Here is a 21,110-nt window from a genome sequence, read left to right on the forward strand (position 1 = left end):
AATGGAGCAGTGGTCTAAGACACTACATCTCAGTGCAAGCGGCATCACTGCAGTACCTGGTTCGAATCCGGGCTGTATCACATCCGGCTGTGATTGGCTGTCCCATAAGAGTGGTGCATAATTGTCCCAGCGTCTGCCAGGTTTTCCCCGTGTAGGGCCTCATTGTAAATAAGACTTTGTTATTAACTGACTTGCCTCGTTAAATATATATAGATAGCAGCACTTCTTAGGACCGTGACAAAAGCGTAGAGAGAGATAAAATGTTAAGGACACGTGGGTTCCTAAGATATTTTCTGTTTGGGATTTTTGGAAAAAACTGTGTCTGTATAGGAGAGTGATTAGTGACGTGTCATCGTTTCCCTGGAAACACAAAGACAAAGACGCGCCTGAGAAGCAGCAGAAGGAGAAATGATCATGTTCCTAGTCTTCATCCCGGCCAGGGGCGTTGGACCCTCACAGCAGGGCCCATAAGATTTACGGAACTCTCTATTGCTTCCAGCCTTTCTTTATGTGTGTGTGTGTGTGTGTGTGTGTGTGTGTGTGTCACTACGTTCCTCTCTGTGCAGCATCAAAGAGACAGCAGGCACCCGAGACATTCAATCATGTCCTCCTCCTCATCTTCCTCTTCCTCACCTCTCCTCCCTCTTTCCCCTGGGTTGTGGCCAAGTATCGGCCTGCTCCCCCAATTCACCCTGAAAATACAACTGAACCAATCTCCTCTGTTCTCCTCCAATACTCTCTATACCTCCACTGACAGGCCCATTCTCCTCTGTTCTCCTCCAATACTCTCTATACCTCCACTGACAGGCTCATTCTCCTCCACTACTCTCTATACCTCCACTGACAGGCCCATTCTCCTCCACTACTCTCTATACCTCCACTGACAGGCTCATTCTCCTCCACTACTCTCTATACCTCCACTGACAGGCCCATTCTCCTCCACTACTCTCTATACCTCCACTGACAGGCTCATTCTCCTCCACTACTCTCTATACCTCCACTGACAGGCCCATTCTCCTCTGTTCTCCTCCACTACTCTCCATACCTCCACTGACAGGCCCATTCTCCTCCACTACTCTCTATACCTCCACTGACAGGCCCATTCTCCTCCACTACTCTCCATACCTCCACTGACAGGCCCATTCTCCTCCACTACTCTCTATACCTCCACTGACAGGCCCATTCTCCTCTGTTCTCCTCCACTGACAGGCCCATTCTCCTCCACTACTCTCCATACCTCCACTGACAGGCCCATTCTCCTCTGTTCTCCTCCACTACTCTCTATACCTCCACTGACAGGCCCATTCTCCTCCACTACTCTCCATACCTCCACTGACAGGCCCATTCTCCTCCACTACTCTCCATACCTCCACTGACAGGCCCATTCTCCTCTGTTCTCCTCCACTACTCTCTATACCTCCACTGACAGGCCCATTCTCCTCTGTTCTCCTCCACTGACAGGCCCATTCTCCTCCACTACTCTCTATACCTCCACTGACAGGCCCATTCTCCTCCACTACTCTCTATACCTCCACTGACAGGCCCATTCTCCTCCACTACTCTCTATACCTCCACTGACAGGCCCATTCTCCTCTGTTCTCCTCCACTACTCTCTATACCTCCACTGACAGGCCCATTCTCCTCTGTTCTCCTCCACTACTCTCTATACCTCCACTGACAGGCCCATTCTCCTCCACTACTCTCTATACCTCCACTGACAGGCCCATTCTCCTCCACTACTCTCTATACCTCCACTGACAGGCCCATTCTCCTCCACTACTCTCTATACCTCCACTGACAGGCCCATTCTCCTCCACTACTCTCTATACCTCCACTGACAGGCCCATTCTCCTCCACTACTCTCCATACCTCCACTGACAGGCTCATTCTCCTCTGTTCTCCTCCACTACTCTCTATACGTCCACTGACAGGCCCATTCTCCTCCACTACTCTCTATACCTCCACTGACAGGCCCATTCTCCTCCACTACTCTCTATACCTCCACTGACAGGCCCATTCTCCTCCATTACTCTCTATACCTCCACTGACAGGCCCATTCTCCTCTGTTCTCCTCCACTACTCTCCATACCTCCACTGACAGGCCCATTCTCCTCTGTTCTCCTCCACTACTCTCCATACCTCCACTGACAGGCTCATTCTCCTCCACTACTCTCTATACCTCCACTGACAGGCCCATTCTCCTCCACTACTCTCCATACCTCCACTGACAGGCCCATTCTCCTCCACTACTCTCTATACCTCCACTGACAGGCCCATTCTCCTCCACTACTCTCTATACCTCCACTGACAGGCCCATTCTCCTCCACTACTCTCTATACCTCCACTGACAGGCCCATTCTCCTCTGTTCTCCTCCACTACTCTCCATACCTCCACTGACAGGCTCATTCTCCTCCACTACTCTCTATACCTCCACTGACAGGCCCATTCTCCTCTACTACTCTCTATACCTCCACTGACAGGCCCATTCTCCTCCACTACTCTCTATACCTCCACTGACAGGCCCATTCTCCTCCACTACTCTCTATACCTCCACTGACAGGCCCATTCTCCTCCACTACTCTCTATACCTCCACTGACAGGCCCATTCTCCTCTGTTCTCCTCCACTACTCTCTATACCTCCACTGACAGGCCCATTCTCCTCCACTACTCTCCATACCTCCACTGACAGGCCCATTCTCCTCCACTACTCTCCATACCTCCACTGACAGGCCCATTCTCCTCCACTACTCTCCATACCTCCACTGACAGGCCCATTCTCCTCTGTTCTCCTCCACTACTCTCTATACCTCCACTGACAGGCCCATTCTCCTCTGTTCTCCTCCACTACTCTCTATACCTCCACTGACAGGCCCATTCTCCTCTGTTCTCCTCCACTACTCTCTATACCTCCACTGACAGGCCCATTCTCCTCTGTTCTCCTCCACTACTCTCTATACCTCCACTGACAGGCCCATTCTCCTCCACTACTCTCCATACCTCCACTGACAGGCCCATTCTCCTCCACTACTCTCCATACCTCCACTGACAGGCCCATTCTCCTCCACTACTCTCCATACCTCCACTGACAGGCCCAATCTCCTCTGTTCTCCTCCACTACTCTCCATACCTCCACTGACAGGCCCATTCTCCTCTGTTCTCCTCCACTACTCTCCATACCTCCACTGACAGGCCCATTCTCCTCCACTACTCTCCATACCTCCACTGACAGGCCCAATCTCCTCTGTTCTCCTCCACTACTCTCCATACCTCCACTGACAGGCCCATTCTCCTCTGTTCTCCTCCACTACTCTCCATACCTCCACAGTCTTCGACTTGAAAAACAAACAATGTTCTTATTTGCCTTGTTGTTGTTGTTGTCGTCCCTGTCTGCATGTGTGTATTACATGGTTGTTATGGTGAAGTCTAGGAGACCAGCTGGACTAGCAAAACCATTCAGTTTACTGAATGTCAGGGGAACAGAGTATGCACACACAGTGTCAGGGGAACAGGGTATGCACACACAGTGTCAGGGGAACAGGGTATGCACACACAGTGTCAGGGGAACAGGGTATGCACACACAGTGTCAGGGGAACAGGGTATGCACACACAGTGTCAGGGGAACAGGGTATGCACACACAGTGTCAGGGGAACAGGGTATGCACACACAGTGTCAGGGGAACAGAGTATGCACACACAGTGTCAGGAGAACAGGGTATGCACACACATTGTCAGGGGAACAGGGTATGCACACACAGTGTCGGGGGAACAGGGTATGCACACACAGTGTCAGGGGAACAGGGTATGCACACACAGTGTCAGGGGAACAGGGTATGCACACACAGTGTCAGGGGAACAGGGTATGCACACACAGTGTCAGGGAACAGGGTATGCACACACATTGTCATGGGAACAGGGTATGCACACACAGTATCAGGGGAACAGGGTATGCACACACAGTGTCAGGGGAACAGGGTATGCACACACAGTGTCAGGGGAACAGGGTATGCACACACAGTGTCAGGGGAACGGGGCATGCACACACAGTGTCAGGGGAACGGGGTATGCACACACAGTGTCAGGGGAACAGAGTATGCACACACAGTGTCAGGGGAACAGGGTATGCACACACAGTGTCAGGGGAACAGGGTATGCACACACAGTGTCAGGGGAACAGGGTATGCACACACATTATCAGGGGAACAGGGTATGCACACACAGTGTCAGGGGAACAGGGTATGCACACACAGTGTCAGGGGAACAGGGTATGCACACACAGTGTCAGGGGAACAGGGTATGCACACACAGTGTCAGGGGAACGGGGTATGCACACACAGTGTCAGGGGAACGGGGTAATCACACACAGTGTCAGGGGAACAGGGTATGCACACACAGTGTCAGGGGAACGGGGCATGCACACACAGTGTCAGGGGAACGGGGTATGCACACACAGTGTCAGGGGAACAGAGTATGCACACACAGTGTCAGGGGAACAGGGTATGCACACACAGTGTCAGGGGAACAGGGTATGCACATACAGTGTCAGGGGAACAGGGTATGCACACACAGTGTCAGGGGAACGGTATGCACACACATTATCAGGGGAACAGGGTATGCACACACAGTGTCAGGGGAACAGGGTATGCACACACAGTGTCAGGGGAACAGGGTATGCACACACAGTGTCAGGGTAACAGGGTATGAACACACAGTGTCAGGGGAACAGGGTATGCACACACAGTGTCAGGGGAACAGGGTATGCACACACAGTGTCAGGGGAACGGGGCATGCACACACAGTGTCAGGGGAACAGAGTATGCACACACAGTGTCAGGGGAACAGGGTATGCACACACAGTGTCAGGGGAACAGGGTATGCACAAACAGTGTCAGGGGAACAGGGTATGCACACACAGTGTCAGGGGAACGGGGCATGCACACACAGTGTCAGGGGAACGGGGCATGCACACACAGTGTCAGGGGAACGGGGCATGCACACAGGGGAACAGGGTATGCACAGTGTCAGGGGAACAGGGTATGCACACACAGTGTCAGGGGAACAGGGTATGCACACACAGTGTCAGGGGAACAGGGTATGCACACACAGTGTCAGGGGAACAGGGTATGCACACACAGTGTCAGGGGAACAGGGTATGCACACACAGTGTCAGGGGAACAGGGTATGCACACACAGTGTCAGGGGAACAGGGTATGCACACACAGTGTCAGGGGAACAGGGTATGCACACACAGTGTCAGGGGAACAGGGTATGCACACACAGTGTCAGGGGAACAGGGTATGCACACACAGTGTCAGGGGAACAGGGTATGCACACACAGTGTCAGGGGAACAGGGTATGCACACACAGTGTCAGGGGAACAGGGTATGCACACACAGTGTCAGGGGAACAGAGTATGCACACACAGTGTCATGGGAACAGGGTATGCACACACAGTGTCAGGGGAACAGGGTATGCACACACAGTGTCAGGGGAACAGGGTATGCACACACAGCGTCAGGGGAACAGGGTATGCACACACAGTGTCAGGGGAACAGAGTATGCACACACAGTGTCATGGGAACAGGGTATGCACACACAGTGTCAGGGGAACAGGGTATGCACACACAGTGTCGGGGGAACAGGGTATGCACACACAGTGTCAGGGGAACAGGGTATGCACACACAGTGTCGGGGGAACAGGGTATGCACACACAGTGTCAGGGGAACAGGGTATGCACACACAGTGTCAGGGGAACAGGGTATGCACACACAGTGTCAGGGGAACAGGGTATGCACACACAGTGTCAGGGGAACATGGTATGCACATACAGTGTCAGGGGAACAGGGTATGCACACACAGTGTCATGGGAACAGGGTATGCACACACAGTGTCATGGGAACAGGGTATGCACACACATTATCAGGGGAACAGGGTATGCACACACAGTGTCAGTGGAACAGGGTATGCACACACAGTGTCAGGGGAACAGGGTATGCACACACAGTGTCAGGGGAACAGGGTATGCACACACAGTGTCAGGGGAACAGGGTATGCACACACAGTGTCAGGGTAACAGGGTATGCACACACGGTGTCAGGGGAACAGGGTATGCACACACAGTGTCATGGGAACAGGGTATGCAGAGGAGAGATGTAGTACCAACACAGGGCTGGAAGAGAGATGTAATACCAACACAGGGCTGGAGGAGAGATGTAGAACCAACACAGGGCTGGAAGAGAGATGTAGAACCAACACAGGGCTGGAAGAGAGATGTAATACCAACACAGGGCTGGAGGAGAGATGTAGAACCAACACAGGGCTGGAGGAGAGATGTAATACCAACACAGGGCTGGAGGAGAGATGTAGAACCAACACAGGGCTGGACGAGAGATGTAGTACCAACACAGGGCTGGAGGAGAGATGTAGTACCAACACAGGGCTGGAGGAGAGATGTAGTACCAACACAGGGCTGGAGGAGAGATGTAATACCAACACAGGGCTGGAAGAGAGATGTAATACCAACACAGGGCTGGAAGAGAGATGTAATACCAACACAGGGCTGGAGGAGAGATGTAGTACCAACACAGGGCTGGAAGAGAGATGTAATACCAACACAGGGCTGGAAGAGAGATGTAATACCAACACAGGGCTGGAGGAGAGATGTAGTACCAACACAGGGCTGGAGGAGAGATGTAATACCAACACAGGGCTGGAAGAGAGATGTAATACCAACACAGGGCTGGAGGAGAGATGTAGTACCAACACAGGGCTGGAAGAGAGATGTAATACCAACACAGGGCTGGAGGAGAGATGTAGTACCAACACAGGGCTGGAAGAGAGATGTAATACCAACACAGGGCTGGAAGAGAGATGTAGTACCAACACAGGGCTGGAGAGATATGTAATACCAACACAGGGCTGGAAGAGAGATGGGCTGGAAGAGATGTACCAACACAGGGCTGGAGGAGATATGTAATACCAACACAGGGCTGGAAGAGATATGTAATACCAACACAGGGCTGGAAGAGATATGTAATACCAACACAGGGCTGGAAGAGAGATGTAGTACCAACACAGGGCTGGAGGAGATATGTAATACCAACACAGGGCTGGAAGAGATATGTAATACCAACACAGGGCTGGAAGAGAGATGTAGTACCAACACAGGGCTGGAGGAGATATGTAGTACCAACACAGGGCTGGAGGAGAGATGTAATACCAACACAGGGCTGGAAGAGAGATGTAATACCAACACAGGGCTGGAGGAGAGATGTAGTACCAACACAGGGCTGGAGGAGATATGTAATACCAACACAGGGCTGGAAGAGATATGTAATACCAACACAGGGCTGGAAGAGAGATGTAGTACCAACACAGGGCTGGAGGAGATATGTAATACCAACACAGGGCTGGAAGAGATATGTAATACCAACACAGGGCTGGAGGAGAGATGTAGTACCAACACAGGGCTGGAAGAGAGATGTAATACCAACACAGGGCTGGAAGAGAGATGTAGTACCAACACAGGGCTGGAGGAGATATGTAATACCAACACAGGGCTGGAAGAGATATGTAATACCAACACAGGGCTGGAAGAGAGATGTAGTACCAACACAGGGCTGGAGGAGATATGTAATACCAACACAGGGCTGGAAGAGATATGTAATACCAACACAGGGCTGGAAGAGATATGTAATACCAACACAGGGCTGGAAGAGAGATGTAGTACCAACACAGGGCTGGAGGAGATATGTAATACCAACACAGGGCTGGAAGAGATATGTAATACCAACACAGGGCTGGAAGAGAGATGTAGTACCAACACAGGGCTGGAGGAGATATGTAGTACCAACACAGGGCTGGAGGAGAGATGTAATACCAACACAGGGCTGGAAGAGAGATGTAATACCAACACAGGGCTGGAGGAGAGATGTAGTACCAACACAGGGCTGGAGGAGATATGTAATACCAACACAGGGCTGGAAGAGATATGTAATACCAACACAGGGCTGGAAGAGAGATGTAGTACCAACACAGGGCTGGAGGAGATATGTAATACCAACACAGGGCTGGAAGAGATATGTAATACCAACACAGGGCTGGAAGAGAGATGTAGTACCAACACAGGGCTGGAGGAGATATGTAATACCAACACAGGGCTGGAAGAGATATGTAATACCAACACAGGGCTGGAAGAGAGATGTAGTACCAACACAGGGCTGGAGGAGATATGTAATACCAACACAGGGCTGGAGGAGAGATTTTTTAAAATTTTTTAAACTTTATTTAACTAGGCAAGTCAGTTAAGAACAAATTCTTATTTTCAATGACGGCCTAGGAACAGTGGGTTAACTGGTCTAGGAACAGTGGGTTAACTGCCTGTTCAGGGGCAGAACGACAGATGTGTACCTTGTCAGTTTGGGGGTTTGAGCTTGCAACCTTCCGGTTACTAGTCCAACGCTCTAACCACTAGGCTACCCTGCCGCCCCTCCAGGGCTGGAGGAGAGATGTAATACCAACACAGGGCTGCAGGGGGCAGGAGAGCTAACAGAACACTACAGCTTTCCTGTTATCAAGATCCCTATTGTGCCTTCTGCTAGACCTGACTTCATTTAATTAACTCTCTCCACTTTAAACAACATCCGATACAGGAACCGACGGGAATAAGGAATCAAAACAGCCCTGATGTGAAAGATTTAGACTGTTGGCTTAGACTGAGATGCCTTGGACAGCTAGGTAAACCAATCTAACCATCTCTATCTAATGTATCTGTCTGTAGAGCCTCAATACAAAGACACTGTCTAACATGGATTATTGATCACCAGTATTCATTTACCCATCAATTCATTTATAGATCAGTTGATTGCCACAAAGGTTAGGAAAATGACCTGTATAATTCAAGAATGTCCTAGAATCACATGTGATGATGAAAACATTTGTAGCCTTTTTCATTTTATCAAAGGTATAAAAATAAAAAAAATCTAAATTATATATATTCTTAAATAATAAGAATAATATTTGTCAATTACTAATAAAATCCTATGAGTCACTTGGTATAATAGTCTATCGGGTCAACTGACAAATTACACTTTCTCCATCTTGTGAAACAAAGAAAGAAAGAAAGAAAGAAAGAAAGAGAGAAAGAAAAAAAGAAAGAGAGAAAGAACGAAAGAAAGAAAGAGAGAAAGAACGAAAGAAAGAAAGAGAGAAAGAACGAAAGAAAGAAAGAGAGAAAGAACGAAAGAAAGAAAGAGAGAAAGAACGAAAGAACGAAAGAAAGAAAGAGAGAAAGAACGAAAGAAAGAAAGAGAGAAAGAACGAAAGAAAGAAAGAGAAAAGAAAGAACGCATTACACAGTGTAAATAACTGATAAAACATCTACTGTCTCTAAAAACACCATAAAGCAAACGAAATAAAGGACAAACAACCACATAGATCCTATTTAATTACCAGAGGGGCCATTCAATGGGGAGGACAAACTGCACCTTGCTAATGTAAACTAGCAATCCATTGATATATTAACACACTATTCCAAGGTTTCTCTCTCGTGACAGAGCATTTGTTCTTTAAGTAAAATCAACTTCACTAACAAACACATTTGTGGCATATAACAATAGAAAAAGAAAGATTTCATTCAAGAGTGGATTTTATTTTTATTTTTTATATTTAAAATAAAATCAGAGTACCAACGAGGGTCATTGTGAAGATCATTGAGACATAAAATAGTTGTTTTTGCCACTGATGAAAAAGGCTTGAGACACAGGTCATCACTCTTTATTCATTGTTGTAATGATGGAGACTACAGAGAAGTTGGACAGACTCTTAAGAGAAAGCTGAGACAAGCTGACAAGGTAACAAAAATCTGTCGTTCTGCCCCTGAACAAGGCAGTTAACCCACTGTTCCCCGGTAGGCCGTCATTGAAAATAAGAACTTGTTCTTAACTGACTTGCCCCTAGTTAAATAAAGGTCAAATAAAAATAAATTAAAAAAGGAAGAATATTAGCAGGTGCATCTGGAGTCAACACTACATCTACGTTTACCGTGCTAATGAACAAAGACATGCTCAACAACAACACAACACACAAACGACATAGCCTATATATAGCTTTTAAGGCAGCTTTTATATAACAATAGACCTGAAAAAGGCCCTGACAGGAGAACAGGCAAAGTTCAATTCACGTCCGTCAGACATTGTGCAGTAAAAAAATATATGTTTTGTTCATATGTCTTGAATAAAGAAATATCTGTCTATTTTAATTATACAAATTGACCTATTATGTAAGAAATACATGTATTTCTAATATAAAAACAATCAACAAAATCTTTATATAAATTAGATATGATCGATAACAATCGAAATAAATGTTAACAAATTATATAATACTTTAGTAGATATGTTAAATTGAGATCCATTGATTGCCAATCAAAATGAGTACGTTGGTAAAATATTTAAGATCATTTTACCACCAGGTGTGTTTACCAGTAGCTTTACGGAGAGAACAGCTTTTCCTGGTTTCTTTTCACCTAAATATGTTTTACAATTTGTAATGATTTATGATTTAATATGTTACTAACACAGTAGTTCTATTATTGATCGAATACACTTCCCTGTTGAAAATAAATAGTATCTGATTGTAATATAATTTATCCACACCAGCAAAATGTCGGATCTATAGCAAAGGTCTCGGGAATCTTTGTTGAACAAAAATGACATGCACCGAACCCCCCCCCCCCCCCCCCCCCCATGTAGGTCCCAGTCATTTAACCCCCCCATGTAGCACCGAAACCCGAAACAGGATAAGTCCAGTGAGGGAATCCGTTTTTTCACCGAAACAAAAAAAGCATTGCAAAAAAATAGATAAAGTGACATTTCAGGAGAAATTCAAAAGTTAATGTCAGAAAGAAAGACACAAACTGACACAGAACGTACCAACTGAGTCAGAACGTACCAACTGAGTCAGAACGTACAAACTGACACAGAACGTACAAACTGACACAGAACGTACCAACTGAGTCAGAACGTACAAACTGACACAGAACGTACAAACTGACACAGAACGTACCAACTGAGTCAGAACGTACCAACTGAGTCAGAACGTACAAACTGAGTCAGAACGTACAAACTGACACAGAACGTACCAACTGAGTCAGAACGTACAAACTGACACAGAACGTACAAACTGACACAGAACGTACCAACTGAGTCAGAACGTACAAACTGACACAGAACGTACCAACTGAGTCAGAACGTACAAACTGACACAGAACGTACAAACTGACACAGAACGTACCAACTGAGTCAGAACGTACAAACTGACACAGAACGTACAAACTGACACAGAACGTACCAACTGAGTCAGAACGTACAAACTGACACAGAACGTACAAACTGACACAGAACGTACAAACTGACACAGAACGTACCAACTGACACAGAATGTACAAACTGACACAGAACGTACAAACTGACACAGAACGTACAAACTGACACAGAACGTACAAACTGACACAGAACGTACAGTACAAACTGACACAGAACGTACAAACTGACACAGAATGTACAGTACAAACTGACACAGAACGTACAAACTGACACAGAACGTACAAACTGACACAGAATGTACAAACTGACACAGAATGTACAGTACAAACTGACACAGAACGTACAAACTGAGTCAGAATGTACAGTACAAACTGACACAGAACGTACAAACTGACACAGAACGTACAAACTGACACAGAACGTACCAACTGACACAGAACGTACAGTACAAACTGACACAGAACGTACAAACTGACACAGAACGTACAAACTGACACAGAACGTACAAACTGAGTCAGAACGTACAGTACAAACTGACACAGAACGTACAAACTGACACAGAACGTACAAACTGACACAGAACGTACAAACTGAGTCAGAATGTACAGTACAAACTGACACAGAACGTACAAACTGACACAGAACGTACAAACTGACACAGAACGTACAAACTGACACAGAACGTACAAACTGACACAGAATGTACAGTACAAACTGACACAGAACGTACAAACTGACACAGAACGTACAAACTGACACAGAACGTACAAACTGAGTCAGAGCTTTATGGTAACAGGCCTTGAAAATGCCGAATGCAGGAAAACGTCTTTCAGTGCGGCTGTCACGCTGGCCAAGTCAAGGCATTCTCAGGCCAAAGCCCCCACAACCACAACATTAAGTACAGCAACAAAAATATAAACCGTCAAATCTGGATTTCAGTTGGCACCGAGACAGAACAAAACCTGTCGTGACTCCAACCTGGTGGCAACAAAACCTGTCGTGACTCCAACCTGGTGGCAACAAAACCTGTCGTGACTACTACAACCTGGTCCAACAAAACCTGTCGTGACTCCAACCTGGTGGCAACAAAACCTGTCGTGACTCCAACCTGGTGGCAACAAAACCTGTCGTGACTCCAACCTGGTCCAACAAAACCTGTCGTGACTCCAACCTGGTGGCAACAAAACCTGTCGTGAGTCCTCCAACCTGGTGGCAACAAAACCTGTCGTGACTCCAACCTGGTGGCAACAAAACCTGTCTTGACTCCAACCTGGAGGCAACAAAACCTGTCGTGACTCCTCCAACCTGGTGGCAACAAAACCTGTCGTGACTCCAACCTGGTCCAACAAAACCTGTCGTGACTCCTCCAACCTGGTGGCAACAAAACCCGTCGTGACTCCAACCTGGTGGCAACAAAACCTGTCGTGACTCCTCCAACCTGGTCCAACAAAACCTGTCGTGACTCCTCCAACCTGGTCCAACAAAACCTGTCGTGACTCCAACCTGGTGGCAACAAAATCTGTCGTGACTCCAACCTGGTCCAACAAAACCTGTCGTGACTCCAACCTGGTGGCAACAAAACCTGTCTTGACTCCAACCTGGAGGCAACAAAACCTGTCGTGACTCCTCCAACCTGGTGGCAACAAAACCTGTCGTGACTCCAACCTGGTCCAACAAAACCTGTCGTGACTCCTCCAACCTGGTCCAACAAAACAGGCTTCAGATCTCAATTACATTCAAACGGCCGAGATTCTGTCTTCTCTATTCTACTGTGAACCTGACGAAGAAATCACTGACCTAATATGTTTTATCTAGGTATCCCTTTATAACATCACTTGAGGCATAACAAAAGATTAACAACATTGGCTTTCGCCAAATGCTTCTTTGGGAAGGATTTTTTTTTCCTTGCTACTTTTCTCCCAGTGAGGGAAACCAAAGGACAATACAACCCAAACCTAGTGCTGTAGTCTCCCAGTCTCCCACAGAGCTTAGAGACTGTAGCAAAGGCCTTCTTATGACAAGCCATATATTTTAGCATCATTCACTTCTAATTAAGTGGGTATAAGACTTAAACAATAGCCATCTCAATGTCCATCTCAATGTCCTCTCCTGGACCTCCGTAAATAATACCATTGCTGTTTCTACAAAGTCACATTTTTTCTAAATGTATATCGTTGTATTTCTTTTCAGAGGAGTATTTTAATTCAGCGCAAAGAAACCAATGCCCTTAGAATGTCTAATACAATTGATTATATATTTAATGTATATCGCAAAATACAGTCTATGTAATATACGGCCTGGTCTGAAATTATTGACACCCTTGATAATGATGAGGAATAATGATTGTATAAAATAAATAAAATATGGAGCTATATTGTATTATATATATTATATATACACACACACACACACACACACACACACACACACATACACATACACATACACATACACACATACACATACACACACACACACACACACACACACACACACACACACACACACACACACACACACACACACACACACACACACACACACACACACACACACACACACACACACATACACACACACACACACACACACACATACACACATACACACACACATACACACACACACACACACACACATACACACATACACACACACAAAAAAAATAATTATAATATTTTATACTCAAAGAAAGGTAGGGGTCAAAATTATTCACAAAATACACATAATAGAAGATTTGTATAAATAAAATAGTCAAAAGAGTAGTATTGCACCGCATATTCCAAGAACGCAATGACTACATAGAGCTTGTGACTCTACAAACATGCTCTGTTAGAGAGAGATGCTCTGTTAGAAAGAGATGCTCTGTTAGAGAGAGATGCTCTGTTAGAGAGAGATGCTCTGTTAGAGAGAGATGCTCTGTTAGAGAGAGATGCTCTGTTAGAGAGAGATGCTCTGTTAGAGAGAGATGCTCTGTTAACCTAATAGCTCTTCTGATTTACATCAGGCTTGTGACTCTACAAACATGTTGGATGCATTTGCTGTTTTGTTTTTGTTTGTGTTTTTGATCATTTTGTGCCCAATAGAAATGAATGGTAAATAATGTATTGTGTCATTTTGGAGTCACTTTTATTGTAAATGAGAATAGAACATGTTTCTAAACACTCCTACATTCATGTGGATGCTACCATGGTTACGGATTGTCCTGAATTAATTCTGACCCTTAAATAAACTCTCTTTCTCTGAGCAATTAGTATTAGTATTAAAATACTATCATTTCCCTTTATTTATTTTTTTGAGCAATATAATATAGCTCAGTATTTGAATGATTTATTTTCTACAGTCATTATTGCTGCTCTTGATCAATGGTGTCAATCATTTCGGACGGCAGTCAAAAATTCATGATCCTTGTTGGTCAGAAAAAATAGAGAATCTCATTGGGGTAAAAAAAAAAAAAAAGTGTTTGTGTACAATTATTTCAAGCCACAGTTTAAAACAGCATTAAAATCCAAATAAAATGTTGACTTACTGAGGAAGGCAAACCGGGGGGAACTTTCCGAACTTTCTTTGTCTGAACCTCTGAAATACACAAGAATTAAAAACAGTTCAGTGTCACATTTTTATTGATAATCTCATAATGTTTTTCTATTGAAAATATCCATTCATATGATCAAGACTAAACAAACTCAATAACTTAACAAGCCACAACACAAAATAATATATAATAATATAGCTTATTGGGCCTGGCTAAATAAAGAAGGAAGCCTTAGCATGACAACATTACAATCAAGTAAACTACAAATATAGCTATCCACAACACAAAATAATTCCTTTCATATTGGGGGGGGACACATTTTGTCAGCCGGTGATTGTCAAGGAAATAACTGCCGTTACCTACGGTAATTAACATAAACACATTCAGCATCTCCTGGCTTCCACTCGGCCTACAACACACTGATGCAGACCTTAGGAACATCTGCATTTTCATTTAAAAAGTCTAATAAACCCATTTAATATAGACTAAACCATCACAATAAACCCATTTAATATAGACTAAACCATCACAATAAACCCATTTAATATAGACTAAACCATCACAATAAATCCATTGTTTATTTTAGACAGGTCTAAAGAAACATTATGATGTGAAGAAAATGTATTTCAGAAGAACAGAATAGTCCTCCTGATCTGGCTAAGCCAAATGGCTGTAGGCTACACTAGTTCATTTAACAGACAAGATTATTATATTATAATTCCTGTGCCAATGATCATTTTATATGATTTTAATAAGAAGAAGAATACAATTGAACATTGCTGAATAAAATAGAAAGGATATTGTTTCCGAAACGATTTCCGAGGGAGCGTGCACGTGGCTATCCTTTGTTCAGCGTTTAGCATAGTGATCATTGGCTTCATTTAGAGTTATTTATGCAACTTTTAGTTAAGATACAAACCTTAGGCTATTTGTTTTCATTTGTAATACATTCTAAGCCTCCATGATGCGACTTAATGATGATTTGAAAAAAGTCTAACGAGAGGCTTGCGCTGTGCTCTGTTTCTTACGCAGGCTGCACACACTTCATCAGTCTCTCATTCACATGTTGACAAGCACTAGACAATATTCTCACCCATTAAACTATTTTCAATTTAAACTGGTCTTTACATATAGCCTACATGTGTGGGAAAAACATGTCATCTGTAGCCTGCACTCGAATAGTGAATAGTGAATAGTGAATAGTGAATGCAGGAAGCGGTTGAGTTTTTAATATGCCAGGTAAACCACACCGGTTCTAAAGTAGATTAATGTGCTTAATTTTAAGAGTTGAGACATAGATATAGCATTACAAAAGAGCTGTGATCCTCTTTAAAATATATAGGTCATGCTTAGAGATATTTGGCCACTTTAAAGCTCAGATCCAGTAGGATTGTCAAACGTTTGCCTGCCGACAGTACTTAGCACCTCTGAACAGAGTGTAGTCAGTCAATCTCTTGTTTTTGTTCACACAGCAAAGACCTTGGAAGACGTCAGCCGCTCAGCCTTGTTAAAATACTCCAAACCAGAAGGTGGCAGTAGCATTGTTTGGCAATACCTATCTATGCATATTGCTCATGGTCTAGATTCCAAGCTATATGTGCTAATGTTGATATTTTGTAGAATGCCCTTGTTGTTACTAGCCAGATGGCCACAACTACCTAGCAAGATGATGAAGAAACTATGTAATTCCCTTTCCATGATCCCATACTGCCAGTGCCAGCCCATTGCCAAATGTTTAGCTAGCATATTCACTAGCTAGCACAACATATCTAGCTAGCTAGCTAAGGACACTGCACTAACATCGCCAGCTAACACAGGCAGCTGTTTCATGGAAACTAGCTAATCCATTGTGATGTCATTATAATGTCAACACTAGCTAACTTGGAGGAAGTATTTAGTGTTGTGTGCATTGCGTCGGTGCACTTAGCTAGCTACCATCCCATAGCTTACATTGCATATGAAGGGTGACTGGCTCATCCATATAAGCCTATGGGCTGATGCATGCGACCCAGCAGACTATACTCAATTTAATCTTGTCTTTATGTATACAAAATAATATTTGTGTGAAAGTTTTGATTTATAATGGGCCATTATCATGCACCTGTCGGAACAGGGGAATGGGGAAACAAATACTTAAATCGTACTTGAATAGCGAAAGGAGGACGCTTTTCCCGCAGTTTATTGTCATGCCGCCCGGGTAGGCTACCCCAGTTGTAAAGCGAAGCAATGTGCTTAATATTAGGAAAGCTGAGAAATTAATTGAGATCCTCCTCTTTTTAATAGAGGCCATCACAACTCTGTTTTCTCACGCAAATTGCATATTCTATAGAAATGTAGCGCAACATAGGCTAATAGGAACACTTATCTTCATTCCATCCATCAACTGGCTCTCGCTGCCCAACAGGTGATCCTATTCCAGTCAAACTCTGGATGCCAGGGCTCTCATTAACGGTGTGATTGGATTGTTCATTGCATTTGCATTGATGTCAGAGTGATTAGAGAGACAATAGAGCGCTGAGTACCAGGCCGTTAGCAAGTTTGGTAGGCCATCAGCAGCATCAGAGCAAAGTTTTGGAGAAGCCTAGTTACTGTGACTCAACGGTCATGTGAAACTTCACTGCGGTCATGACTCGTGACTGCCGGTGCGGTGGTAATACGGTCACCGTAACAGTCCTAACTGGGTGCTGACACCTCTTAAAACCTCCACTGCAAGGCATGATATTTATCGTCAATTTATTTACAGTTTCCTCTTTCAGGTCTTCCACCCAGACAATGTCACACGGAAGCTTTTGACTTTCCAAGAAGTCTGACTGACTGTGGAATGACTGACTGACTGACTGTGGAACGGATGATATTAATTAAAAAGACATGTACATACAACTATTGTGACAGTTCGCGATCAATACATGTATTTCTTTTGAAACAGCTTTGATGTTAAAATAGACTCAGTTCTGATATTACATTTATTATAAAGATACTTAAGTAAAGTCCCTTTTGTGAAACTGAAACTGCGTAAAAGTTGTTCTTGTACTACATGGACATCACACCATGACCCAACAGGTACCGTTCTCCTGTGTAAAGACGGATGGTGACATGACAATGTCTCTTAGGCTGTTCAACGGCCCTCACGAACGCACGTCCAGCAAGACCACAGCGAGAGAGGTAGGAGGGATAGGGCAGTGGGAGGAAGAAGAGGAGGAAGAAGAAAGGGGAAGAGGAGGAGGAAGAAGAGGAGGAGGAGAACGAGGATGAGGAAGAAAAGAGCAGGAGCTGAGAGCCTGGTGGAGTGGTGTGAGGGTCGGGGTCTGAGAGCCTGGTGGAGTGGTGTGAGGGTCGGGGTCTGAGAGCCTGACGGGATGTTGTGAGGGTCGGAAGCTGAGAGCCTGGTGGAGTGGTGTGAGGGTCGGAAGCTGAGAGCCTGGTGGAGTGGTGTGAGGGTCGGGGTCTGAGAGCCTGGTGGAGTGGTGTGAGGGTCGGGAGCTGAGAGCCTGGTGGAGTGGTGTGAGGGTCGGGGTCTGAGAGCCTGGTGGAGTGGTGTGAGGGTCAGGAGCTGAGAGCCTGGTGGAGTGGTGTGAGGGTCGGGGTCTGAGAGCCTGGTGGAGTGGTGTGAGGGTCGGGGTCTGAGAGCCTGGTGGAGTGGTGTGAGGGTCGGGGTCTGAGAGCCTGGTGGAGTGGTGTGAGGGTCGGGAGGTGAGAGCCTGGTGGAGTGGTGTGAGGGTCGGGGTCTGAGAGCCTGGTGGAGTGGTGTGAGGGTCGGGAGCTGAGAGCCTGGTGGAGTGGTGTGAGGGTCGGGGTCTGAGAGCCTGGTGGAGTGGTGTGAGGGTCGGGGTCTGAGAGCCTGGTGGAGTGGTGTGAGGGTCGGGGTCTGAGAGCCTGGTGGAGTGGTGTGAGGGTCAGGAGCTGAGAGCCTGGTGGAGTGGTGTGAGGGTCGGGGTCTGAGAGCCTGGTGGAGTGGTGTGAGGGTCAGGAGCTGAGAGCCTGACGGAGTGGTGTGAGGGTCAGGAGCTGAGAGCCTGACGGAGTGGTGTGAGGGTCAGGAGCTGAGAGCCTGGTGGAGTGGTGTGAGGGTCGGGGTCTGAGCTCACCCATGTTGTCGCTGTGCAGTGGTCTCCGGCGAGGGTTGTTGTTGTAGTGCTGGTAATACTGCGATCCAGGCTTGGTGGGCGACACCGCCCCAGGGCTGCCCATCTCTCCTCCCAGGAGGCTCGGCTGTAACACACAGGACAGAGACACGTTAACGTACAGGAAACACAGGACAGAGACACGCCAGTCGCTAAGCGTAAAGAACCCCCCCGCGGTGAACTCCAGTGTGAAGTCAGGTTGAGGTGCAAGAAGTGAGCGGCTCAGAAAACTACAATCCTCACACACAGTCGTCGACAACAAAATGTAGAGACATGAAGTAACATTTTGAACAAGTAGCGTCTTTTGTTTTAAAACACTTCACTGAAGGACTAACAATTCACAGAATGTTAAAAACATCAACAGACAGGCGTTAAAATAACAGGAGAAATAAAACATTATTGTTACACGACAAACTATCCAAAGACAATTCAAATATTCACAAGGTTGTATGGAATCAATAAAATACATTGTCAGGGTTTCAGCACCAGCTAACCTAAACATTTGACTTCAAATCTTGAATCTCAACTCTAATAAACTAAATTAACCTAAATAAATGTAAATACATTTTTCATTTCAATCTACTTATTTAATAACTAACTACAACTGGTATACATTTTTTTTTTTTAAATCAAAAATACCTTGATAACGGAAACAACAAGGTAGTGTCCATATCAGGACGTTAAATCCACCAGAAAGATCAGAGTCTGGTACTGAGAAACGAGTGTCTGACCTCAACTCCCTGTGAATATAGTCCACTTATCCCAAGCAGCCATCACATCTCCCGATTAAACTCTGCTCCACTAACATTGTTCTCCTAATCAAGTTCAATTATTCACCGACAATAAGTGCGTGTAGGTTCGTTCATATTTTTTTTACGAAAGAAAGAAACTAGCGGAAGATGGGACTAGAATGTTCCTGCTGGGCGACGATGAGAGGAGAGCAGTGGATGAGAGATTGGTACGAGCACAAGAAAAGGTTTTTTCCCCCCCAAAACTTTTAAGGATATACTTGTTCAAACTTCCCAGCGACTGAACTAATTAGTGTAGTTGATCAAGTAGAGAAAGTGTTTGCCTTAATTTGAATTCCAGTCACTGGGGCTCTCACAACAGAGTTAGACATGCTTCACTAGATCTCAATTCACATGCTAAACAGGCTAAATAGGCCAATTTACAGGCCTGCTCCTGGGTCCCCCCCGTTAACTCTGGGTACCACCCAAATGGTGCCCTAATTCCCTATATAGTGCACCAGGACCCATAGGGTTCTGGTCAAAAGTAGTGCACTATATAGGGAATAGGGTGCCATAGGACTCTATACAAACTAGTGCACTATATAGGGAATAGGGTGCCATAGGGCTCTGGTCAAAAGTAGTGCACTACATAGGGAATAGGGTGCAATTTGGGAGATACCCTGGGAAAATAAGACGGGGGCCTTCAGACTGCTAAAACAAAAGGACCCTTGTCTTACATAAAGTAAGTCATCCCCCCTCTCCCCCCACCCGCCATCACCCCCTCTCCCCCACCCCCCACCCACCATCACCCCACCCTCTCCCCCACCCCCCACCCGCCATCACCCCTACTCCTACTCTCCTCCTCCTACTCCTACTCTCCTCCTACTCTCCTCCTCATCCTCTCCTCCTCTCCTCCTACTCTCCTCCTCCTCCCCTCCTCCTCCCCTCCTCCTACTCTCCTCCTCTCCTCCTCCTCTCCTCTACTCTCCTCCTCCTCTCCTCCTACTCTCCTCCTCCTCTCCTCCTCCTACTCCTACTCTCCTCCTACTCTCCTCCTCATCCTCTCCTCCTACTCTCCTCCTCCTACTCTCCTCCTCCTCTCCTCCTATTCCTCTCCTCCTATTCCTCTCCTCCTACTCTCCTCCTCCCTCCCCCTCCTCCTCCCCTCCTCCTACTCTCCTCCTCTCCTCCTCCTCTCCTCCTCCTCCTCCTCCTCCTCTCCTCCTACTCTCCTCCTCCTCTCCTCCTACTCTCCCTCCTCCTCCTCTCCTCCTCCTCCTCCTCTCCTCCTCCTCCTCCTCCTCCTCCTCCTCCTCCCTCTCTCCTCCTCCCTCTCCTCCTCCTACTCCTCTCCTCCTCCTCTCCTCCTCCTCCTCCTCCTCCTCTCCTCCTACTCTCCTC

The 21,110-nt window shown here is 46.0% G+C and overlaps 1 protein-coding gene across 7 annotated transcripts in view; it reads right to left on the reverse strand.

The window, feature by feature from the left end:
* LOC115125242 (transcription factor 4-like) overlaps positions 1-21,110 on the reverse strand; it is a 474,956-nt gene that overhangs the window by 201,944 nt on the left and 251,902 nt on the right. For all 7 annotated transcript variants that reach the window (XM_065017185.1, XM_065017183.1, XM_065017182.1 and 4 more), the window contains 2 exons: positions 18,946-19,069; positions 14,855-14,904 (listed from right to left, as the gene is read on the reverse strand). In XM_065017185.1, the coding sequence (XP_064873257.1) occupies positions 14,855-14,904; positions 18,946-19,069 (174 nt within the window). The remainder of the gene's footprint in view (positions 1-14,854; positions 14,905-18,945; positions 19,070-21,110) is intronic.

The sequence above is a fragment of the Oncorhynchus nerka genome, linkage group LG4, assembly GCF_034236695.1.
Source record: "Oncorhynchus nerka isolate Pitt River linkage group LG4, Oner_Uvic_2.0, whole genome shotgun sequence".
Lineage (NCBI taxonomy): Eukaryota > Metazoa > Chordata > Actinopteri > Salmoniformes > Salmonidae > Oncorhynchus > Oncorhynchus nerka.